The 25,626-nt window shown below is 33.9% G+C and overlaps 4 protein-coding genes across 4 annotated transcripts; 1 reads left to right on the top strand and 3 right to left on the bottom strand.

Moving 5' to 3' along the window:
* Window positions 1-3,027: 3,027 nt before the first annotated feature.
* LOC148923973 (F-box/LRR-repeat protein At3g26922-like) lies at window positions 3,028-4,374 on the top strand. Its single transcript, XM_089061654.1, has 2 exons — window positions 3,028-3,930; window positions 4,012-4,374. Exons 1-2 carry the CDS (start codon window positions 3,028-3,030, stop codon window positions 4,192-4,194), a joined length of 1,086 nt encoding a protein of 361 aa, XP_088917780.1. The 3' UTR covers window positions 4,195-4,374.
* Window positions 4,375-5,382: 1,008 nt separating this feature from the next.
* Window positions 5,383-8,731, bottom strand: LOC125198849 (pectin acetylesterase 11-like). Its single transcript, XM_089062045.1, has 11 exons — window positions 8,629-8,731; window positions 8,304-8,421; window positions 8,138-8,220; window positions 7,927-8,053; window positions 7,743-7,822; window positions 7,575-7,661; window positions 7,102-7,226; window positions 6,966-7,026; window positions 6,823-6,876; window positions 6,651-6,725; window positions 5,383-5,610 (listed from the first exon to the last, which is right to left on the bottom strand). Exons 2-11 carry the CDS (start codon window positions 8,419-8,421, stop codon window positions 5,383-5,385), a joined length of 1,038 nt encoding a protein of 345 aa, XP_088918171.1. The 5' UTR covers window positions 8,629-8,731.
* A 7,292-nt stretch (window positions 8,732-16,023) lies between these two features.
* Window positions 16,024-19,314, bottom strand: LOC125207261 (uncharacterized). The gene is made up of 4 exons (XM_089060272.1): window positions 19,222-19,314; window positions 18,333-19,131; window positions 17,711-18,017; window positions 16,024-17,093 (listed from the first exon to the last, which is right to left on the bottom strand). Exons 2-4 carry the CDS (start codon window positions 19,085-19,087, stop codon window positions 16,206-16,208), a joined length of 1,950 nt encoding a protein of 649 aa, XP_088916398.1. The 5' UTR covers window positions 19,088-19,131; window positions 19,222-19,314; the 3' UTR covers window positions 16,024-16,205.
* A 2,798-nt stretch (window positions 19,315-22,112) lies between these two features.
* LOC148923972 (uncharacterized) lies at window positions 22,113-24,696 on the bottom strand. Its single transcript, XM_089060418.1, has 2 exons — window positions 23,558-24,696; window positions 22,113-23,439 (listed from the first exon to the last, which is right to left on the bottom strand). The coding sequence occupies exons 1-2, from the start codon at window positions 24,313-24,315 to the stop codon at window positions 22,224-22,226; spliced, it is 1,974 nt and encodes a 657-aa protein (XP_088916544.1). The 5' UTR covers window positions 24,316-24,696; the 3' UTR covers window positions 22,113-22,223.
* Window positions 24,697-25,626: the final 930 nt, after the last annotated feature.

Below are 25,626 nucleotides of genomic sequence, written 5' to 3'. Positions count from 1 at the left end.
TTTTATTTTTAATGAAATAGGACCACTATTTATGTGAACCTACATAAGTACAAGTGTATTTTATTTTGAATGGAATAGGGAAATTGCAAATTTTCATTTGTATATAATGCCCTAAAAAAGGGGTTGCAACTTGCAACTATGAAAAATAATGTATCAACAAATAAATTTACAAATTTTAATATAATGCAAATTTAGAAAGGTCGAATAAATAAAGCAATACTTCTTCATTATGTAACTAGTACTACCCTTATCTTGATGTGGTCCTACACCATCTATCTTATCTTGATAAAAGAAAAACGTTTTGCACGTATAATTGCTGATCCCTAAAAAAATTCAAATGCATGAGATCCACAACTTGATAATGTTTTTATGTGTACGAAAATAATTCAATAATCGAGTAGATATATATATTTGATAATCCAACATGTTTTAAATCCAACGTCAAATTTATGTTTTTTTCTTCTTTTTTCTCAGTTTTTTATTTTATACTCCCTCCGTCCCAATAAATATGAAACATTTGGTTTTCGGCACGAGATTTTATGCAGTGTTGTTTTGTGAGTTAATGAAGAGAGAGTAAAGTAAGAGAGAGAGAAAAGTAGTGAGTGATGTTTCCATTTTAAGAAACGTTTCATTTTTAGTGGGACAATCCAAAAAGGAAAACGTTGCATTTTTAATGGGACAGATGGAGTACATTTTTATTAATATATAGTTGTTAGACCGCTTTTATGTTTAGCTATACAACGTCCAATAAATATATGGTCCGTGTTTTTTGTATGAGTAGACAACACACAACACCACTATTTGTTTTAACATATTTTTAGGACTTTTTTTTTTATGTTGAAGCCATTGAGATATCTATACTCTTTGATGGTGGAGGAGGACATTTGCTCGTTTGCTTCAATTTTATTGTTTTTGTAATTGTTTTATATTCTAAGTACTTCTAGATTTCCATATTTATGGCTTGACCATTTTGGACTACATACAAAAAAATCTAGATATTTAAAATGAGTTTAATTTAAACACAAAAATGTAAAGACCACAAAATGAAGATAACTATTGAGAGGCTAGAGAAATAAGACAATGCACGTTTTGCATGCACAATGTCATTGCATTTATCCTATAAATACCCCTTTTATGATAACACTAGAAACCACACAAATCAATATTTCTATATCATCTCCAATCAATTGCAATGAGTTTTATTTGTCAAGGTAAATATACATTGAATTATATGCAATAACACTAATGCATGTTGCTTCTCATATTCAATTTATTTTTTATTGTACGATTTTGTTCTTTTTAGCTGGCTTGAACTTTGTACTGACGATTTCTCACCACTTGTTGCGGTTCGAGCCTTTTTTCTAATAAAAAAAACTCATTTCACGGGTGCGTACGTATGTATGTATAGGAAAGAGTTCGTGGCCGGAGCTGGTGGGGACTCTGGGCTTTAAGGCCGTGGGCATAATTGAGGAAGAGAACTCATCGGTGACTGCCATCATTGTGCCAATAACCCAACCCGTTGTCGGGCCATTCCTTTGCACCCGTGTTAGGGTATTTGTCGATCCACGTGGCTTCGTCGTTGTAACTCCCACGGTCGGCTAAGAGGTCATCAAATGGAATCATGGGATACATACATATGTTGATATGCATCAACATATGTATGTATATTTGTGTGTGTTTGTTTCTATGTTGTGTTCAAGGAGGTTCAGAGCCAAATTAGTGTAATTTGGTTCTTGAGTTTTCCTATTTCCTTTCAATGTATGAATAAATGTAACATTTTGTACTAATTGTATGAATGTTACAATTGTTTGTATTATTTTATGGTTTAATTAACATACCCTCTCCACTTATAATTAATTTGGATTTTTATTGTATAATCAATACTACTATTATATGACATGCCAATGTCTTTCAAGAATGATCGAAGCAAGTGAAAATTATAGTGAAAAAAAAACTCTTGCGTGAAAACAGTTTCCCCGTTACTTATACAAGGCTGAAAAACTAAAATATTGAAAAGGAAAATAGAAAAAATAAGAAATTAAAATAAAATTTGGATGATAGTGAAATGACATTTTTGCCCCTCAACAACAACCTCTTGTAGCCAAATCCATCATGCACCAGCAATCCTTGCACATTTAGGTGATCTACTAGTAATAATTCTATTAGTAGATTTTCGAGCAATGGAGGAAGAGAAAATGAGCCGAGTCAAAACCTACTATTTTCCTTAATTAGTTGATCTCGTAATTACTCCCTCCGTTCCAAGATAAGTGACTTGTATTCCTTTTTGGAGTGTCCTACTATAAGTGACCTATTTTCATTTTTAGCAAAAAGTCATCTCTCTTACTTTATTCTCCACCTACTTTATTCTCGCTTCTCTCCTCTACTTTTCCTTCTCTCATACTTCCTCCGTTCCACAGTAATAAAAGCGTTTTGTTTTGAGCACTAATTTAAAAAAAGTAATAATAAATAGTTAAAATGGAGAAATAGTAAAGTAAGAAAGAGAATATTGTAGATAAGACTCTTAACTACATTATTCTCTATTTTACTTTTCTCTCTCTCCACTTTAACTATTTATTATCATTTTTTCAAAACGAGAGCTCAAAACAAAATGCCTCTATTACTATGGAACGGATGGAGTACTTTACTCTCTCCACTTTAACTTATTTAAATACCATTCCTTATATCCCGTGCCCGAAAGAAGTAAGTCACTTATCTTGGGACTGAGGGAGTATATAGGAAATTTAAGTCAAAATCTTCTATTTTCCTTATTATGAATTATGTCTAATTATAATTATGTCTATTTTCCTTATTATTCCACTCTCTCCATTATTTTGTCAAAATCTTCTATTTTCCTTATTATGAATTATGTCTATTTTCCTTATTATTCCACTCTCTCCATTATTTTGTCAAAATCTTCTATTTTCCTTATTATGAAATTTAGGTTCAAAATCCACTCTATAAATATATATCCGCCTCTATTGTTTAGAGTAAAATCACATATAACCTAAAACAGTAGATTTTGGAGCAATGGAGGAAGACCGAATGAGCCAACTCCCCGATGATGTTCTTCTACTCATCCTCGCTAAAATCGACATATATGAAGCCGTTAAAACCATGATTCTCTCCCATAGATGGAAAAACGTGTGGCGTTCACTCACCGGCCTCCGCTTCCACTTCCACGTCCCCAGCGGCTTCCGCTGTAACTCTATCGAGTTACGACCCAAAATCCTCCCTCAGTGCCAACGCGTCTCCCAATTTCTCTTTCACCGTGACCCCACAGCCGCCGTCCACGACTTCCACCTCTCATACGACAATCCGGGCTATGTTAACCGAGAATTCATGGAGGAATGGGTGCTCTACGCCATCAATCACGGCGTTCAATCCCTCCGCCTCCACGGGCTCAGCGGCCTCGATCTGAGGCTTCCCGCAGCGTTTCTCACCTGCCAGACGCTGCGGGAGCTCGAGCTCAGGGACTGGTTCGGCACGGTTATCGTACCTGGACGCCTCTCTTTACCAAATTTGAAAACCATTCATCTTCACAACATCCTTTTCATCTTCGACGATTATCACCATACGAGGGACCCCTTTTCCGGCCTCCCGCAGCTGGAGAAGCTTACTCTGACTCTCACCAATCATTACTGGAAAGGCCTTGTTATAAACGCTCCAAAGCTTAGAGCTCTTGAAATCAATCAAATCAGCGACAAAACATATTCCTTTTCAGCCAAAGAGATTTCTGCTCCGTTGTTAACCTCATTTAGATACGAGGCTCCTAAAGCTTGGCAATGCGCAAGGGTGAATCTCCCGATGTTGGAACAAGTCTACTTAGACATTTATGAGAGTATACACTGTGACAATCATACCAACTTTCTTAGTATGCTTCACCAATTACGGAATGCAACCTCAGTTTCATTAAGTTTGAACACTATAGAGGTACATTTCTCCATCTCCTCATACTACTATATGTATGTATATACTCCTATATGGTAATGGTTGTTTGAAATTGATTGACAGATTCTCCTAACCAAAGTTGGATTCTTGAAGCAAACTCCTCCTCCATATTCCAACATGAAATGTCTCAGAGTGTTTGAAGGACGTCATATATTTAGCCTAGTGTTACAAAGTCATGTAGTGGACTATTTGAGACAGACTTTTAACTGTGAGGTCGAGGTTTCTTCTAATATATATGTTGTTTGAACAGTATACCAACGTAGATGTCAAACATTGGATGATTTGATTTGTATTTGTTTTGTCTTATATCTTTATTATTTAATTTTCATAGCTTAAGATATTTTGTACACTACTTGTATTTTGATTTGAGAGTATTATTTCTATACATACACTTTTGAGAGTGAGGTACACATACACATATCTTGAGAGAAGCATGAATCCAAGGTGATATATGAGTTAGTAGTAAAAGTGTATTCGACGACTTGACTTTATAGAATTTATATTTTGATATGCTCTTGTATTCCATACTCTTTGAAACAATGATGATGTCTAAACCCCTTTAAATCAAAGTCTTCTTTTAGTTCTTTTTCTTCATTGCTCGAGGACTAGCAATTATTTAAGTTTGGGGGAGTGGCCATTCCTATGCACCCGTGTGAGGGTATTTGTCGATCCGCGTGGCTTCGTCGTTGTAACTCCCACGGTCGGCTAAGAGGTCATCAAATAGAATAATGGGATACATACATATGTTGATATGCATCAACATATGTATGTATATTTGTGTGTGTTTGTTTCTATGTTGTGTTCAAGGAGGTTCAGAGCCAAATTAGTGTAATTTGGTTCTTGAGTTTTCCTATTTCCTTTCAATGTATGAATAAATGTGGCATTTTGTACTAATTGTATGAATACTACAATTGTTTGTATTATTTTATGGTTTAATTAACATACCCTCCCCACTTATAATTAATTTGGATTTTTATTGTATAATTAATACTACTATTATATGAGAGGCCAATGTCATTCGAGAATAATCGAAGCAAGTGAGAATTATATTAAAAAAAAGGGGGTGTTGTGTTATCATGGTTATAATTGAAAATTATGAGCTCCAAAAAATTAAGTTTGCCTTCTTCCTAGCTAGTTGTTTCTTTGCTGCTAGTTTAGACGCGCCTATGGTTCAGAAACCGTCGGTTCCGGTTCTATTAAATGTTGATTTGTCACTGGCTCGTCAATGATTATGAACCAAAATAGGTGGAGTCACTATTTTTTCATAGCTTAAGATATTTTTGTACACATATGATAACTGATTTTGATTTCCATAATTTCTGAAAAACACATAAATATTTACTTATTACTACAATAGCAAGAAACTTTTATTCTAGTAAAGAATATTTATTTCATAAATATATGGTTATTGGTTATGGACAGATGGAGTATGCACTAAATCATAGAGTTGCACAAACGCACAAGATCGTCAGCCATCATGCCAATGTAATAGTCGTATAGAACGCAAGCGTGTCGTGAAGTAGCTTCATCTGCGAATCTATGAATGCAACCCGAATCAAGAGACGCATAAATCTTGCAGCAATCATCGGATACGTGCCTCTCGTCCAAGTAGCAAAAAGCATCTAAAACCGAATTGAAGCAATTAGGAATTGTTCTTAATTGTTGATAGCATGGATCATCATATGGTTCCGACGACATTGCAATTGTTGCTACACCAATCACTAGGAAACTAATGAGCATCATCCTATTCGATATAGTACACATTATGATGGTTTTATATTTGTATGTAAAAATTTTGTTGTTTTTCTATTTGAAAGATGGGGTTGTGGTGACAATTAATTTCTTTTTATACTATAGAGAGGCTGTTACAATTCAATTTAATGATATCAATTGAAACATATACACTATAACGTTCCGACCTTTTAATTACAATAATATATATATAGTACTATAATGTTTCATACATTCATTAATATTTTTTTTGTATCTTCTTTTCATAACACCATTTTTAAACAATATACTTAAAATGGGCAAGCAAGTCCTCGCACAACTAAAACTAGCTATTACATACTTCAATAAGTACAAATCTCAAAAAATTTGGAAGATGTAACAAATGTGACTGAATCTCTATCGAAATACCAGTTAGCAAAGGCCTCCAATATGGTCTGCAAATATAAATAAATTAATTATCTTCTAAATATTAATAAAAAAAAAAGATTTTTAAACAATTGACATTAATTTGTACAAGAAAAAACTCACCAAATTTCCCAATTTTACAGTGGATTTGGGTGACCAATAGTGCTCATCATTTGATACTGAATGAGCATAGCATGCATCTATAAACATGCCTCCTGAAGGATTTTTGAGGATTTCTCTAACGCCTTTGAAAAATGCATCCCCAAAATCTGTTTCCATTACTTAAATTAATCTCAATTAATGTAATATTAACATTAATAAAAGCAAGTCAAGTTGGATGTTATATACTATACTATACCAGTTATCAACTGTTTATCAGAAGCCGTACAAATGCTCAGATCGTTCGAACACATTTTCCATCTTTCCCAATCGGGAGACGATTCAGGAACCAAACGGTTTCGAACCTAAAAAAATTTAAAAAATACCATTTGTAAAACTAATCAGAACTCTATTGTAATTTGTAGTTTAATGAATAATTGCAAAATGTAAAAAAAATAGTGTACCTGGTAATAATCAAATGCACTATTAAGTATAAATAGTGGAGTTCGAACATCTCCGACTATATTTTCTGGAAAGAGACACTACAAAGTTTTTTTTGTAAAATATATTAGTACTAGTAAATAACAAATTTTCATTTTGTTTTTTAATTAATACTAATAATATGATGTCACTAATTACCAAATTCGGATCCATTCTTTTTGTGCATGTGGCGGGCAAAAATCTGGATATTTTCTGTAATAGGAGTACAAGATTATGAAAAATGATTAATGATGATTTCAATAAAGAAAAATATCACAAGTTATTAAAGTACGTGTACATACATGGAGATTGATGGTCGAGGCAAAAAATTGCTCTCTATAGTCCGCGTGAGGGACATTCTCACTACACAAAAAAAACACAAGAAAAGCTATAAGATGAAAAAAATAAAATAACTAGTGTATAAATTGGAATTCTTACGCTCGAATGAAAAATCCAGCATCCGAAAGGCATTTCACCCTGCAGGCAATGGGGAGACGTGCTCGAAAGCCGTCACAATGAAGGATGGTCGCTAGGCCCCCGGCGGATCTGCCCGAGAGAATTACCTACACATAAATTTATATGTAAAATACGGGATGTGATCATATCATAACCCATATTTATGGTGATAACCTAATAACCCCCATTTTATGGACGAAAAATATCATTTTATGGAACAGAATATCATATTATGGAATAAAAGTATCATTTTATGCATGCCGAAAAAATATCGTTTTATCGTGTATAAATATCATTTTTAGTAAAAATAAAACTTTTGACCCATAAAATGATAGGGTTATTAGGTTATCACATAAATATGAGTTATGATATGATCGCACCCCTGTAAAATACACTATTACTTAATTTTCAAATGATATTGCACTATTTTAAAATCATTTAAAGGAATTAATTACATTTTTTCCAATTGCCATTCCTTTGACCAAAAGGTCCTCCACGACAGCATCAAATATCTTGGACCCTCTGAACTGAACCTTGTGCTCCTAAATACAACATGAATTCATTTTTGTATATATTTTTTTTAAAAAAATAAAGTAATTTCAATTATGTCGGAATTAACTTACCGGGCCATCGACTTCACTGTCTCCGAGAAAAGACGACTGGTCACAGTAGACCACGTAAATTCGGTTCCAGTTGTAGAAATCTGAAAAAAATATACACTATTTATGTAAATAGTGATAATTTGTAGTATCACAATGAATTAATTTCTAGGGTTTAGGGTTAATTAATTAAAAAATTTATAATTACCCGGGTTTATGTGTTTGTCTGGGCTAAGAATCCCTGTGAAATTTTCGAATCGGCTGAATCTGCTACTCCCTTTAGTTATATTGAAGTAGCTTTGGCATGTAGCAATGTCTGCACACCATCCTCCTCCCTATATAGAGGAAATTAATGAGAAATGATAAAAAAAAAATGTATTATATATAGTAAAATAAATTAGGTTTGAAATTATAATTACCATGAGATAGAGGAGCCAATTTCTGGCTCCATCTCCTGATCCGGCCGAGTGATGGTAGCCCCCCGGTGACCCGTCCATACAAACTGAAACGAAATAATTATATATGAATAAATGATTAATGAAAATTATTGGGAAAAAATAAAATATGTTGGTGTATACAAGCCACCTGCTCTCCTTTCGGTTGCGAAGGCAACTTTGGTGAATGGAACGAGCTCGGAGCTGCTCACGCGGTGAGCAGCTACGGCTAGTAAACAGGCAATGATCATACAATGCATCTTGAACATCTAGAGAGAGAGTAGTGAAATTAATTATAAATGAGATTTTGTTCAAATTGAAAAACTAAAAAAAACTTACTTGAGAGATTTTTATTAAAAGGACTTTTAAAAAATTATGCACACAAATTGGAGATTTTTCAAAAAATAAAACTTCGAATGTAAGGCCACAAACTAAGTATGAATTCATCATAGATTTTTAAATTGAAGAATTGAAACCTTTAAAGTCTTGATCAAAAGAACTAAAGCCAACAAATTTTGATTTTTTGCAGCACAAGTGAAAGAGAGAGAGAGAAAGGGAGATTAATGTGATCGAGATATGTGTTGGTGGTGGTGTTATGCATCTAGAGACTCCACTCTTATAGAATAAAAATTTAGTCACAAACCCACACCTAATAAATTCAAATACCTAATATTGCTATAATAAACTTTTTTTTCAAAAAAAGCTAAATGAGATGTGGCGTCATGTGATGGGGTTTCACTTTCTAATTCTAACTATACTAATTCTCTTTTATATCAAGCATTTCATTTTTTTTTTGGGTTAACCACATGTGTACTGAACTCGCCTTTTGGCGAAATCCGACTAATTCTGCTCGACCGGGCTTGCGAATTAAGGCCGAAAGTCTTCCAGCGAGTGGCGGGGTTTGAACCCGTGACCTCAGGGTCACCACAACTCCGCGCTACCAACTATGCTGCGACCCGTTGGTCAAGCATTGTTGTCCACTTTTCGATATTTAACTTAGTACTTATTTGTTAATATATAACTCGTTCTTTTTCACTCAATTTATGGTCAATCCCGCGCTTCCATTAAAGATGGCCGATTACAATATAACTTTGATAGTATTTTTATCAGTTATCCCATAATTTGGGATTTCGGATAAATTATGTATAGTGTCGCATACAAAAGATACTACGTTTAAAATGCTTGTTTAATGCACCTAGTCAGCCACGTCTTTGATTTTTACTCAGATGTGTAGCACGGTGATAATTTTTGCCATGGGATAATAGAAAAAAATATTAAAATTATAATATTAACCGACTATTTTTTTAAGTTGTGGGATTGACCAAACTTAATTTTACGACAATTTACCCCATTTGTTATTACTAAAATTTATTAATGATGATATATTATGTCTTCTTTTATTTATTATTATCTCCTAAAATTTAATATTTGTATAGTATAATATACATTTAATTTCAGATTAACATCATACTAACATTTTAATGTTGATTCATGTATGTACGAATAAATATAATACTAAGTTTTAGAGTCATGGTATAATTTTTAGCTTAACTATATGCATAATAAAATGTATGAAAACCGTCCTATATTTATGTCTGACCGTTCGAATGTAATTAATGTGCTGTGCATGACGTGCTAATATATTAAAGTGAATTTATTTCATAGATTTATTTAGGTCTGAGCTATTTCATTCTTGGTACACTCACTTTGGGAAATTGAAAACACCCAAAACCCAATTGCATGCACCCTCTAGATTTATGTATTTGCAAGTTTACCCCCTCACTTAAAATTTTACTTGTTGTTCAATTTTCTTTATTATTTGACAATTGAAATATTTATTAACATAGTATATGTTTATTCGTCAAAATTAACTTTTACTATCTATTATTGTAGACATTATTCTATTTAATAATGCGAGTTTCATATTTTGTTAACCATACTTTAATCACTTTTTGTCTCTATTTTTTTTACTTTATGAATTTTGCACCAAAACACATTTCACCCTACTATGATTATTTTCATGGATGGAGAGTATAATAAAGTTGTTACTTTCTAATTGAACCAAGAAATCTAATAAACGAATTTATTATTTTTCTCCTTCTCGCACGACCAGGGTTTTCACGAGAAACCCTAGTTCCCTAACGCCTCACGATCGCCATCACGCTCAGAACTCTCTTCTCACGATCGAATTCCGTGTTTTGTTCGCTGCAACTGCAATCGTAACCCGATATAAAAGTAATCTTGTATCAGTATGGCTGCAATAATAAAGTGAATTTATTTGGCAAGTTTAGGTGTGAGCTGTGCATTATTCAGAGATTCATTTCGGGAAATCAATAAGACCCAAAACCTAATTGCATGTGCCCCTCAACTTTTATGTATTTGCATTTTACCCCTTACCTTTTCAAATTATGTCACAATTCGGCTGCGTTGCACCTTACCACTCTTGCTTACTGAATTGTGTGTTATGGAAAATTAGGTAACTACACTCAATAAAAGTAAATTTACAAAATTGCAACTGCATTCAGAAATTGCTTTTGAACTTAATTTACAAAAATAGAATAATAGTATTTAATAATTATAAATCATTTTTTGGAATTGTGTACCCTCTGTTATAGATTCAAGCTATAATTACACTACTTACCAAATAATTTGATTAGTTTAGATATTCAATAATCAATAGCATGATTCCGATATACGTGGAATATAATAGCGAAAAAGGGGGTGTTGCATTGTTTGTCCTCTCCTAGTTGTTTCTTTTCGGTTATGACTAGTTTAGACTTTATTAGATAATAATAAAACCATGATGTGTTGGTTATGATTGAAAATTATGAGCTCCAAATAAATTAAGTTTGTAGCTCTTCCTAGTTGTTTCTTTCCGGTTCATCAAGGATTTGGCGGTTTAAGTTTCGAATCGAAAATCAGCCATTCCGGTTCAGGTTAAAATCGCCGGTTTATGGCGGTTCCATCTTCCGAGCCAGTTTCATGAATTCTAGTTTTGGCAGAATTTTTGTTGTAAAAATCTACTTTTTTACAAAAGTAACCCATGAAACGACTTTTTTTTATTGAACAAAAGGCTCGAATCACAACAAGTGGTGAGCAATCATCAGTACAAAGTTCAAGCCGGCTAAAAGGAACAAAAACGTACAATAAAAAAAAATTGAATATGAGAAGAAACATGCATTAGTGTTACTTCTTCCAATTCTTAGAGATTTGTAGCTAAGTAGCTTAGTTGTGCGAGGATTTGCTTTGGTTTAAAATTGTGTTATGAAAAGAAGATACAATGAAGTTGTGGTGAATGAAACTTTAGCTTTATTCATTTTAAAAGGTCGGAAACGTTTTGAATTGGTCACATACATATGTTACAATTGATATCATTAAATTGAACTGTAACAGCCTCTACACATATATTCATATATTGTGCTCAACTTATCAAATACAAATATTTTTACACACAAAAATAATAAAACCATCATGATATGTATGTCGAATAGGATGATGCTCGTTAGTTTCCTAGTGATTGGTGTAGCAACAATCGCACTGTCGTCAGAACCATATAATGATCCATGCTATCAACGGTTAAGGACAATTCCCGATTGTTTCGACGATGTTTTATTAGCCTTTTGCTACTTGGACGAGAGGCACATATCCGATGATTGCTGCAAGATTTATGCGTCTCTTGATTCGGGTTGCATCCAAAGATTCGCAGACGAAGCTACTTCACGACACGCTTGCTTCATATACGACAATTACATTGGCCGGCAGGCTGACGTACTTGTGCGTGTGTGCAACTCTAGGGTTTAATAGTATATACTCCCTCCTCCATCCATAACCACTTAACAATCATATGAAATAAATATTCTTTACTAGTATACAAGTTTCTTGCTATTGTAGTAAATAAAGTAAATATATTTGTGTGTTTTTAAGAAATTATGGAAATCAAAATCAGTTATAATATGTGTCGTTGACTGGCCGATGATGAATCAACAATATTCAATAGAACCGGAACCGACGATTTCTGAACCATAGACATGTCTAATTAAATTAGACGCAAAGAAACAACTAGGAAGAAGGTAAGCATTAATGGGGTACGTACACACCCCATTAATAGTTTAATTATATGGCCCACAATTCCTAGAATAAATTTGAATTATAATGCATAAAAGAAATTTGAAAAAGATTTGGGTAAAGTTGCAAATACATAAAAGTCGAGGGGAGTGCATGCAATTAGGTTTTGGATTTTTTTTCCCCAAATGAATCTATCAAGTATGAATAGGTTACCAGTCGATCAGACCTAAATCTGTGAAATAAATTCACTTTATTATTAAATCACGTCATTGCTATACGCCAAACACAAGACATAAATCTCTGACATTTTTCAATTTTTTTGTCATTATACATATTGAATTAAGTATGTATAATAACAAAAAACACAATGCGTTCTTCAAATAATTTAGAGATTTTGTACATATTGAATTAAGTATGTAATAGCTAAGTAGTTTTAGCTAAAATTGTGTTGTGAAAAGAAGTTACAATGAAGTTGTGGTGAATGAAACATTATCTTTATTCATTTTAAAAGGTCGGAAACGTTTTGAATTGGTCACATACATATGTTACAATTGATATCATTAAATTGAACTGTAACAGCCTCTACATATATTCATATATAAATAGAAAAACATCAAAATTAAAATATTTTTAATTACATACAAAAATAAAACTATCATGATTTGTATATCGAATAGGATGATGCTCATTAGTTTCCTAGTGATTGGTGTAGCAACAATCGCAATGTCGTCGGAACCATATGATGATCCATGCTATCAACACTTGAGAACAATCCCTAATTGCTTCGACGATGTTTTATATGCCTTTTGCTACTTGATTGAGAGGCACGTATCCGATGATTGCTGCAAGATTTATGCGTCTCTTGATTCGGGTTGCATCCACAGATTCACAGACGAAGCTACTTCACGACACGCTTGTGTTCTATACGACTATTACATTGGCATGATGGCTGAAGATCTTGTGCGTTTGTGCAACTCTAGGATTTAGTACATACTCCCTCCTCCGTCCATGACCAATAGTCATATATTTTTGAAATAAATATTCCTTACTAAAAAAGTTTCTTGTAATAAATAAAAATTTGTGTGTTTTTCAGAAATTATGGAAATCAAAGTCAGTTATAATATGTGTACAAAATATATTAAGCTATGAAAAAATAGTGACTCCGGTCACCTATTTTGGTTCAAAATCATTGACGGGCCGGTGACGAATCAACATTTAATAGAACCAGATCGGAACCGACGGTTTCTGAACTATACGCGCGTCTAAGTTGGCAGCAAAGAAACAACTTGGAATTAAGAAGGCAAACTTAATTTTTTGGGGCTCATAATTTTCAATTATAACCATGATAACCCAATACCCCTTTTTTGCTATTATACCACTTATAGTTAGGAAAATAATCATGCGCTATTGAATATACGTACACAACTTGATTTTATTATCTAAACTAATTAAATTAATTAGCTAAGTATGATTATATCTTGACTCTATAAGAAGGCACACATCCCATTTTTAGTTTAATGGCCCACATTTCCTAAAAGAAATTTTGATTATAATGCATAAAAGAAATTTGAAAAAGATTTGGGTAAAGTTGCAAATACATAAAAGTCGAGAGGAGTGCATGCAATTAGGTTTTGTTTTTCCCTCAAATGAATCTATCAGTATGCATGGGTTGAGAAATTTTGGTCACCTAATTCCACACTCAAATTGGGAAATTTGGTGAGTTTTTTCTATTAATACAAAATAATTTAATTATTGAAAATTTTATATTTTTTCAATTAATGTTTGGAATAATGTTAATTTGTTTATATTTCATAAATATTTGCAGACTATATTGGAGGCCTTTGGTAATTGGTACTCCCTCCGTCCCGCTTTAGCAGTCCCATTGACTTTTATGCCCTCTGATTCAGTTACATTGGTTACTTCTTCTAATCATATAGAGAATTGTAATTGTAGTAGTATGTAAATAGCTAGTTATCTACCAATTAATAATTTTAGTTTCCTTATTGCATATGGGTTGTTATAAATTACAAATAGGTAATTCAAAATACGTAATAGTATATTGTTTGAAATTGTGTTATGAAAAGAAGATACAAATAGGAAATTGTTGTGGTGTATGAAACATGAAATATATACAGCACATTAGTTCTTAGTCCTTTAACAATTTTAGTTATTCTTTAAAAGAAAGGTCGGAAACGTTTTGAATTGAGTCGACATAAATCAAATTAAATTAAATAATCACTTATGTTTCAATTGATACAGTAAATCAAATTGTAACACCCTCTAAATTCTTTGTATAATTAACAAGACTCACAACCCCATCTTTCAAAATATTTCTACACACAAAAATAATAAAACCACGATGAGTATATCGACATCGAATAGGATGATGATGGTGACTATTTTCCTAGTAATCGTGGAGCAACAATTGCAATGTCGGCACAACCATATAGTGATCCATGCTATCAAAAGTTAAAGACAATTCCTAATTGCTTCAATTCGGTTTTGAATTATTTTTGCTACTTGAAGGAGTGGAACGTATCCAATGCTTGCTGCAACATTTATAAGTCTCTTGATTACGATAAATGCATCTTAAAATTCGCAGACGAAGCAGCTGCACGCGATGCTTGCGTTGTGTACGACAATTACATCGACTTTCAAGCTGACCAACTTTTGCGCGAGTGCAACTCTAGGGTTTAGCAATGATGTAGATCGTTTTTTAAAATTAGTCTTTATCTATTTTTGGTATTTTTTTCTCTCTAATAAGGTGAGTTCAATTTTTTTCACACTTTACCAATTACTACATGACAATTTGTTTGTGTGTCATTTGAACTACGTTAAGTTTGTGTGTTTATTGATTTGTTAATGCTAAGAAAAATATTGTAAATGAATAGAAATGCACATTTGTATTTTATTTTGAATGAAAGAGCACCACCAAAAAAAATCAAGATAATATATTCAGGTGTACATATGTACTATAAAGTCTGAATTTAGCGAGCACAATTGCACTAACTTAAATTTCCAATTTTATTACAACTGAAAATCAAAATAGCAACACATATATAGACTAATTTTGGTGGTATTTTTTATAACATTCCTCCTCACAAAATTCACAAATGAGATCTAGACAAAGTATTATATATGTGGGCCTTCAAACCATATATAGAGATACATCCAAGTAAAGAATAAAGAGCATTAACATTCAAGACAATATACTTAAATTAGTAATACCAAGATAAAGAATTATATATGAATATTTCTAATTGTTTGATATCATTATTAAGCTTAAATCAAAGCCCAGTATAAGACAAGGGCCCTACCCAATCTTACCATAATTATAACTTTAACCATGTTTATGTAACCCACCAATTTGTCAAGTTAAACCATGTTATATAATATACTATACAATAGATAATTTCTTTTCAATCAAACAACAACGAAAAAAATCATATCTTTGCATATCTCGAGATAAAGACCATATTTCTTATCTTGTTTTACATATCTTCTCATATCCCATCTTTTTTATCAAACGAATAAATCAAAGCAAAGAATAAATTTTGATGTTATGCTTTAATATGTAGAAAAAGGATCCGAATTTATTTGGTTGTATATACCTTTTCAACTTTAGTCCCACAATTTTAACTTCTTACAATTTACTTTAATTCAAATTGATTACAAATTAATCTGTAGCAAGGTCATACCTGATTGTTATGTTTCCACATAGATTCTGTTTTTCGATAGCAAGCAACATCATTTGAATTTCTTTCAAGCATTTGATTTCGTCGAAAATATAATCTCAACTTTATTTTATTAGTGGAGCAAAACAAAAATTATGATAAACCAAAAGTGGAGAGAGTATACAAGCTAAGGAAAGAAAACATGAAAACACACTCTAACAAGAACTGTGATTACATCTCGATTCTGATATATAAAAAATACAAGATGTAATAAACACTCTCAGCAAATAGATGTTGTCCGATTAAGTTGCAAATTACATCATTTTAGCTAACTCTGTCGTAGCACAATATACGCACACAACATAGTAACATGATGCACATTCATACCCACAGTAGTTATACACATCCCTTTGACAAAGATCGCATCTTCTCTTGATAGTGATGTGATTGTATCTGAGAGGGTGATTCGGGTGAACACCGTCCAACAAGAATCGGCGCCCAAATTTGATGTCTCGATACCAGCCAGATGCAGCTCTTAGACAATACAGGTGGAAAGAAAGGTCGCATTGGCGACAATGATACATCCACCTCTTGGGATGCAATTCCGTTTCACAAAAATCACAAACAAAGTCTGAGGGATGGTCGAGAGAGGCATCAAATGACAACATCAATGAATGGTGCTTGTCCCACTCACGCATCCTTATGCTTGCCGGCAGCATAGCACATCTCGAGTGAAACGCAAAGTCGCAGTCATTGCTGCTGCAGCAATATGCAATACGGTTGGCCATATAATATCTGCAGGCATGGTAACGTCTCCGTTTGCCAGCTTCTTCTTCTCCTGCTGGTGGTATTCTAGTCAAGACTAGTGGTGTGCGATGTGGGTGAGATGCGTGTCTGATAGTTGTCGGTAGAGAAGCGCACTTGACATCTATCTTCATCTCGCACCCTTCACACTCGTACACCATCCCGTTTGTGAGAATACCACAAGCCTCACACCTACAAACTTCTGGATCCATATCTATAGATTTTGAGCTTGTGTAGAGTGTGAGTTTATGGTTTTTATCATGCGTGTTTGGGCATTCACCATACAAGTGAGAAGAAGATAGAGTTTTTGGAAGCAAGAAGCAAATGGAGTGCGCAAAATATTTGCAAGGAGCGCACTCATAATATGGATGAGAAAATATGGGTGTGTTAAGGGTCGCCTACCCTTAACGAATCAATACGATCAAGAAACGAGCCGTTGACAGTCCGGCGTCCACGCGGTGTGGATCGGCGGCAGATCAGCCGGCGGAAAAGCTGAGCGCGAGAGGATTCTCGTCGGCAGCGGGGATTGAATAGAGTTTCTTGATGCACAATTTTGTGGGCAAAAAAATGATTTCATTAATTGAAGAAGATTAATGAAATTGCCCTATTTATAATATCTAGGACCCTAGGGTTGGTTCGACCTAACCTATACGTTCGGGAAAGAACCAACTAAGAAAACCCGAACGGAGCTTATAAAACGCTCGACCCAAAATAGTTCAAAAATTACAATAATTAATATCCAAAGAAAATTAAAGAAATTCCAAATACTAGCTAAGGAATTACGCGCTATTTAGCGACGTAATTTGAGAACTTCTGCGGTGGCTTCAGCCGATCTCTCGGGCGCAGTGTTCTTGCCGTCGAGCCTTCTCTCTGCTTTGCTCCTTTCTCCGACGTATCAGCTGCTTCTTCCTCCCCTGTTCTCTCTGCTGCTGCTTCCTCTTCCCCTGTTCTCTCATCTTCAATATTGGTAGTCTCAGCCATAGTGTTGCGTGGGATGGTCGTATCAGGGTGTTACACACAAATCACATATCTTCATCTCGTCATCTTCGTCACTCTCATCCATTGTATTGTTGTGATCAACTTCATCATCTTTATTGGACAATTCTGTAACCAAACGCAAAGGATGGTTGTGATAATTGAAAAAAAATGAAAAACTTGCTGTGGTTTGCGGCATATGCACTTCTGCCGGCATGTCTGCTACATCTGGGATGTCGTTAAGACCTTTTTCCCTCATCACAAAAGGTGTGATTAACTTCTCGGATATGTCATGTGCATGTATCGGGAATTCAATCACATCGAGACCATCTTTCTCATCACCGTCTCTGAAATGATCACCAACAACTTATTATAGAGATTATTATGATAGTAGTTTCATCTTAACAATGTCAGTACAGCAAAATCTAGACTGAATGTGTATAACATTTTTAAGCAAAATTTGAAACTTTTTTATTTGAACCTTAGTTTCTCTATGTACATAAGACTAGTTAGTACCTGCACCTCAATATCATATGGATTTTATATTACTCCTACATTTTTAAGCAAAATTTGAACCAGCTTAATTTCTCTATGTACACAAGACTAGTTAGAAAGTAGAGACACAAATTAAATAAAGATGAGCCAAGTACTGCTAGTCTTACGATTTTGAGTGTTTCTCAACAGTCGTGGATGCAACACACCTGATATGCGCGAAGAATCTGCAATCACCACAGTAATACATCCACCTTGTTTTATCTAATTTCCCAAGACAGACATCACAATTGTATATATATGGGTAATATTTCATTGGTAAACTGAAGGCAAGAGAAAGATGGTGGTGGTGGTATCGGAGATTTATGGGGAGAATGAGGGGTAACGACACACAAGTTTTGTGTACCATAAATTCACATGTTGAGCATATATAAGCCATGTCCACATCGTTAACACCACAGCCATCACAACAAAATGGATATAAAGGCTTTCTCATTAGTGTCAAAGGGTGATCAGGGTGACTAGGGTGTTCTACTTGTATTTTCCCCCTTAATACATCATCAACACTTGTTCTTCCGCATATTAAGTCGACATCGAATTCACAACTTGAACATCGGTAGATAAGCACCTTACCATAATCACACAAACATATATCACACCAGGAACCGAATATCTTGTGGTAATCAAATAGATGAAGGGAATGTTGAGGATGTTTAGGGTGCAAAATTTGACTAGGCAATTCTCCACATTTCTTGTGGAGAATAATCCTATTCGAACAATTTTGCACTGTGCAAACATATGCCACTTCCAAATTAATTACGGGAAGACCACACCCATAACAATTTGAAGTCTCGTCTTTACTCACATTTTCAGTGAGAATCAAAGGATGTTCGTGGTTGACCCAGTCAATAACCTTCTTCTCCATGACTGAATCTCTACGGTGCAATGCAAGAACAGCTCACAAAATAACTGAAAATAAGAGAGCAAAATATTAATATAAATTTGAGAGAGTGATATGAGCATAAACAGACAAAGTTTTAGTAGTTCTTTCGAGAATACCTGTACCCACGAAAAAGAGCAAAATCTGTACATGTAATCAGAGGAAAAAATAGAGTGTGAGATGTGGAGTGTAATGTGTAACAGGCCATGCTTAAACCACTATATATAATGTAAAATTTAACAAATATATACCTTAGATACACATGAAGGTAAAGAATAAAGAGCATTAGCATTGTAGAGCAAGCAATGTGGGCCTTCTAAGCTTAGATATACTCCACATGACAGTAAGGAATAAAGAGTGTTAACATACTAGACAGCACAAAGAAATTGAAAATGTTACTACAACTATAGACAAACACATACTAGTTTGGATTCTCTCGAGTTTGGATATTTATATGCAGATTGATTTGGTTGGAAACCTTTTTGTCCCACAAGTATTTGATTCAATATATCTTCACAACTTTAGCCCCACAATTTTATCTTTTTAACCTTTTACTTTTTTGCAATCATTGTTTTATAGTAATAAAAATGACTGGAGCATATATTAAATTTATAATGATGCCAAAGCAGACACAAAGTTGTAAAAATGACTATAACATTAATGCCACTTTTAATCTGTAGCAAGCCCATACCTGGTTATGTGTTTTTGGAAAGCAAGCAGCCAAGCACCGGCAAAAAACTAACGATCATGCCATTGTGCAATTAGCGTTGATCGTTAGGTTTTTTAGGGAACCATCAGAAAAGGACTACTTCATCGACATTTTCATTTATTATGGACCTATTTTTCATAAAGTGAATGTTTACGACAAAAATTGATCTTTACTCTTAATTTAAACATATGTTGTGAGTGGGTTGTGTTAGATAATTGACAAATGAACTTAAAAAAGGTTAGGTGTATCATGTATGTTACTATAAACGGAAGTTAAAATATTTTGTTAATGGACCAAAAGAAAATTATGATAAATAAAAAGTGGAAAGAGTATACAAAAGCTAAGGAAAGGAAACAAGAGAACACAGTATAACAAGAACTGTTGAATCTATACTAACAAGCATAAGAAAATACAAGATGTAAAATATGATATGGTATTCAGAAATAAAGACAAAAAAATAGTGTGAGATGTGGAATTGTGGAAGGTGTAACAGGTCATGATTGAATAATAAACATAAAAATACTAGACAAAGTATTATGTGGGCCTTCAAACCATATATAGATATACATCAAAGTAAAGAATAAAGAGCATTAACATTCCAGACAATACACTTATAAAAAATGTACCTTAGTTATAAATCAAAGCAAAGAATAAATTTTTATGTTCTGCTTTAATATGTAGCTAAAGGATACGAATTGATTTGGTTCAATACCCTTTTGTATTTGGTTGTATATATTTTCGTAAATTATTTCAGTACAAACTGTACATTAATTATTGTGCAATATAATATATATTAATTAATATTTATAATTCAATTTCAATATATTATCTGAAAAATCTAGTTATGTATGTACAATTAATTCTATCCTTTGGAATTTCTAAATTAGTTGAACTATATATTTTCACCATAAAAAATAAAAATTTCTAATCTCCATTTTATTTTGTTTCTCCTATATTATTATATATTTTTATTTTATTTTATATTCGTTTAACTCGGGGAGTGATCAATTGTTAACTCACTCTCAAGTTGCTAGCTGCAACTATAGAATTTTAGAAATCTAGTAGTCTAAAATTTGTCACGTGTAATTTTCGTTTTTATTAAATAAATCGAATAAGATAAAAAAACCCTACCAGATTAGGTTTCAGGTGAAAATGTCGATATAGTGTTTCGAAAATATCAACACAATGCTCTGAGAATGTCAACACATTGCTTTAAGTAGGGCTGTCAATTTTTGACACGACACGATAACACGACACGAACCGGCACGAAATTAATGGGTTTGGGTCAGAGCTTATCGTGTTCGTGTCCTTATCGGATCGACCCATTAAGGACACGAAAATTTCGTGTCGTGTTCGTGTCGGGTTCGTGTTATCCGTTAACAATGCGTGTTCGTGTTATCCGTTAACACATAATATTTTAATATCATTATTCTTATTATTTTCATTTTTCAATACTTATTTTCGTGTCATTAATGGGTTCGTGTCGTGTTGACCCGAAACGGTTCGTGTCGTGTTCGTGTCTGAGGTAGCGGGTCGTGTTCGTGTTCGTGTTTGAGGTTTTCTTAACGGGTCGTGTTCGTGTTTGTTGTTATCGTGTTCGTGTCGTTATCGTGTCGACACGATAATGACCCGACACGCACGATTTGCCACCCCTAGCTTGAAGAATGATATATGTGTTGCGAAAAAATAATTTAAATTGAGAAAGTTATAGCGTTTTAAAGTTATTCGAAATTTTACAAAAGTTACTTACAAATAATTTGTTGTAAATTGACTTCAATAACCTTACCGACGTTTTTTGTTGATCGTATTGATATTCCGGGGCTGATGATCTAAACTCTTTATTTAAATATCTAAGAATTATTATTTAATTATAATTAGTAATTAAGTATTGAATTAGCAATATAACACTCTCTTGTTTAACTCACCATACAATTTGTTTTTAAAATTTTATGTTCAAAAGAAATGCCCTCAACTAAAAGGAGGGAATAGTATATTTAGATCTTTGTCATCTCACTATTTTTTATGCTTGAATAATACTCCACGTACGTACTATTTATGCAAAAGTTATGTGTACAGCACTAACCACTCACTATTCAATTGTCTTACTTAGCAAAAGATTTTGAGAGTGAAATAAGAGTCTCATTTAATTTAAATATGTGTTGTGAGTGGATTGTGTTGAATAATTGAAAAATAAACTTCAAAAGGTGGTTGTATGTTAATAGATAGACCGAAAAGAAAATTATGATAAATAAAAAGTGGAGAGAGAGATAGAGAGTATACAAAAGCTAAGGAAAGAAAACAAAACAAGAACAATTGAATCTATACTAACAAGATTTAAATCTGATTCTGATACATAAAAAATACAAGATGTATTTACACTCCCCGGCAAGTAGATAATGAGATGTTGTCCGATTAAGTTGCAATTACCTTCATTTCAGATAACTCTTCACTAGCACAAACTAAGCACACAACATAATAACACGATGCACATTCTAATCCACAGTAGTTAAACACTTTCACATGACAAAGGTCGCATCTTCTCTTGATAGTGATGTGATTGAACGTGAGAGGATGATTAAGGTGAATCCCGTCCAACACAAATCGGCGCCCAAATTTGATGTTTCGATACCCACCAGAGGCAGCTTTTAGACAATACAGGTCGAAAGAAAGGTCGCATTGGCGACAGTGATACATCCACCTCTTGGGATGCAATTCCGTTTCACAAAAATCACAAACAAAGTCTGAGGGATGGTCGAGAGAGGCATCAAATGACAACATCAATGAATGGTGCTTGTCCCACTCACGCATCGTTATGCTCGCCGGCAGCATAGCACATGCCAAGGCCAACGCAAAGTTGCAGTCATTGCTGCTGCAGCAATATGCAACACAGTTGCGCAACAAATATCTGCAGGCATGGCAATGTCTCGGTTTGCCAGCTTCTTCTTCTCCTGCTGGTGGTATTCTAGTCAAGACTAGTGGTGTGCGATGTGGGTGAGATGCGTGTCTGATAGTTGTCGGTAGAGAAGCGCACTTGACATCTATCTTCATCTCACACCCTTCGCACTTGTACACCATCCCGTTTGTGAGAATACCACAAGCCTCACACCTACAAAACCTTGCATCCATATCTATGGATAATGAGCTTGAGTAGAGTGTGAGTTTGTGGTTTTTATCATGCGTTTTTGGGCACTCACCATACAGGACAGGAGAAGAAGAAGATAACGTTTTTGGAAGCAAGGAGCAAATGGAGTGCACAAAATATTTGCAGGGAGCACACTCGTAATATGGAGGAGAAAGTATGGGTGTGACACACACATCACATACCTTCAACTCATCATATTCATCATCTTCATCTCTCTCATCCATCATTTTGTTGCGATCAACTTCATCGTCTTTCTTGGACAATTCCGAAACCAAACGCAAAGGATGGTTGTGATAGTTGAACAGAAACGAAAAACTTGCGGTGGTTTGTGGCATATACACTTCTGCTGGCATGTCTGCTACATCCGGGATGTTGTTAAGACCTTTTTCTCTCATCACGAAAGGTGTGATTAACTCCTTCGATATGTCATGGGCATGTAGCGGGAATTCAATCACATTGGAACCATCATCATCCTCATCATGTCGTCTGGAATGATCATAAATAAATTTTGTTTAAAGTATTTACGAATAATAAGTGTTGTGTATGGGAACAAATTAAACAACTAAAAATAACAAGTAATGCTATTAAACAAAGGCAAACTTACAAATTTGAGTCTCCTGTGGTGGATGCAACAACACATCTGATATGGGCAAAGAATCTGCAAATACCACAAAAATACACCCAACTTGTTTTATTTAATCTTTTGAGACAGACATCACAGTCGATTATATATTTGCGATACTTTGATGGAAAACTGAAGGCAAGAGAAAGAGGATGGTGGTGGTATTGGCGATTTAAGGGGAGAATGAGGGGCAACGTTGCACAACTCTTGTGAATCCACACCTCACATGTGCTACATATATACGCCATGTCTACATCTTCAACGCCACAACCATCACAAGGAAAGAGAAATGAAGGCTTTCTCATCAGTGTTAAAGGATGGTCAGAGTGACTTGGGTGTTCTATTTGCCTGTTCTCTTCTAGTATCATATCTATGCTTATCTTTTCACATTTTATATCAACATCGAAATCACAGATAGAACAGCGGTACGCAAGCACGGGTTTAAGATCATGCAAACATACATTGCACCACCCGAAGTCACTCTTCCCGTGGTAATCATGTAGGTGAAGGGGATGTTGAGGGTGTTTAGGGTGCAAAACTTGAATAGGTAATTCTCCACATTTCTTGTGGAGGACAATCCTATTCTCACAATTTTTTTGTTGCGTGCAAACATATGCTGACTCTAAATTAGTTACAGGATCGCCACACCCATAACAATTTGAACTAACCTCGTCACTCACATTTTCAATGAAAATCAAAGGATGTTCATGGTAGAATTGGTTAATAACCTTCTTCTCCATGATTCAATATTTCCACAAATTGCTCACAAAACTAGAAAAATGATAACACGAAAAATCAATGCATGTAAAAGTCGCAAGACTAATTTATGCATACAATTAATCTACAACCATCAATCCAAGCTCTACAAGAGATTTGCAGAGTATTTTGAGTTTTTGTACAAAAGTGGATTTGAAACAACACAAACTAAGATTCTATAAAAAAAAAGACACCACACAAACTAAGAAATGCTTATTCTTAAAAAAAACACTGAAAAACTCATAAGAAATCAATGAGAGTTTTAGTGAAGAAAGAACCATATGCATTCAAAGAAAAACCAAACAAAAAGGATGTAGAGATGTGATAATGTGAGAGTTGTACAAACACTTTGGATAGGTAACAATCATGAATCACACCGTTACGTATATATACTTGAAAAAAATATTCTTTAGTTTTACATTAAAGCAAAGAACTAATCATTATGTTCTCTTTAAACATGTAGAAAAAGGACACCAAATGATTTGGTTCGATACCACGCCAAGTATTTGGTTCCACACAACTTTAGTAGAATCGTAATTTGAACTTCTAACCTTTTACTACTTTATTTCCTTCAACACTTTATTTGCAATTATTGTTCTACAACTAAAATGTCTCGAGCATATATTACACTTCTTTTGCTCGGTAGCAAGGCTATACCTGATTCCAGATTTTTTTATGTTTCCGCATAGACAGTGTAAGCAACGTCGTTTCTCTCAAGCATTTCGTCGAACATGATTTGGGCATGAGTGTAAGCAGTACTGCAAACAAGAACATTTCCGGCGTTTGTACAAAAAAGTAAAAAAAAAAATTGTGATTTAATGGGCTAACTTTAAAAGTTATGGGCTTGACAAAGTAGATTGTAGGCCTTCTAACTTAGTTATAGATGAAAGTTAAAAATAAAGAGCATCAAAGCAAAGAACAAACACTCTCTTTTCAAAATTATTTAATATACGTAGAAACAGGGATAAACGAATGGATTTGGTTCTAATTCTACATTTCTTTATTACTTTAGAAACACACATTTATGCTTTCTTCAAAATTATTTAATACGTAGAAACAGGGATACGATTGGATTTGGTTCTACATGTCTTTATTACTTTAGTCTCACAATTTAAAATTTTTCCCTTTTACTTTATTTTGTCCAATCATTAATTATACTTTATAGTTTATATGCAATTATTGTTTAATAACTAATTAAATGACTAGAGCATATGTTTAGTTTTTAATAATATCAAAGCAGACACAAATTTTTAAAAGTACAAGACACAAGTGATAACTTATCTATAATATATTAT

The sequence above is a fragment of the Salvia hispanica genome, chromosome 6, assembly GCF_029641045.1.
Source record: "Salvia hispanica isolate PSC_SH4W2 chromosome 6, Shi_PSC_v1, whole genome shotgun sequence".
Lineage (NCBI taxonomy): Eukaryota > Viridiplantae > Streptophyta > Magnoliopsida > Lamiales > Lamiaceae > Salvia > Salvia hispanica.
The sequence above is the reverse complement of the archived record's forward strand: the minus strand, read 5'-3'. Positions and strand labels throughout refer to the sequence as shown.

What these genes read in the sequence shown, in the direction of transcription:
- LOC148923973 (XM_089061654.1), top strand. Translation starts at nt 3,028, where the DNA reads ATGGAGGAAGACCGAATGAGCCAACTCCCCGATGATGTTCTTCTACTC. An exon ending in TAAGTTTGAACACTATAGAG is followed by an intron (nt 3,931 to 4,011) that starts GTACATTTCTCC and finishes ATTGATTGACAG; the next exon opens with ATTCTCCTAACCAAAGTTGG.
- LOC125198849 (XM_089062045.1), bottom strand. Translation starts at nt 8,421, where the DNA reads ATGTTCAAGATGCATTGTATGATCATTGCCTGTTTACTAGCCGTAGCT. An exon ending in ACAGTGAAGTCGATGGCCCG is followed by an intron (nt 7,662 to 7,742) that starts GTAAGTTAATTC and finishes TGTTGTATTTAG; the next exon opens with GAGCACAAGGTTCAGTTCAG. An exon ending in GAATGGCAATTGGAAAAAAT is followed by an intron (nt 7,227 to 7,574) that starts GTAATTAATTCC and finishes ATTTATGTGTAG; the next exon opens with GTAATTCTCTCGGGCAGATC.
- LOC125207261 (XM_089060272.1), bottom strand. Translation starts at nt 19,087, where the DNA reads ATGGAGAAGAAGGTTATTGACTGGGTCAACCACGAACATCCTTTGATT. An exon ending in GTTGAGAAACACTCAAAATC is followed by an intron (nt 18,018 to 18,332) that starts GTAAGACTAGCA and finishes TGATCATTTCAG; the next exon opens with AGACGGTGATGAGAAAGATG. An exon ending in TGAAGATATGTGATTTGTGT is followed by an intron (nt 17,094 to 17,710) that starts GTAACACCCTGA and finishes CGTTAAGGGTAG; the next exon opens with GCGACCCTTAACACACCCAT.
- LOC148923972 (XM_089060418.1), bottom strand. Translation starts at nt 24,315, where the DNA reads ATGGAGAAGAAGGTTATTAACCAATTCTACCATGAACATCCTTTGATT. An exon ending in ACCACAGGAGACTCAAATTT is followed by an intron (nt 23,440 to 23,557) that starts GTAAGTTTGCCT and finishes TGATCATTCCAG; the next exon opens with ACGACATGATGAGGATGATG.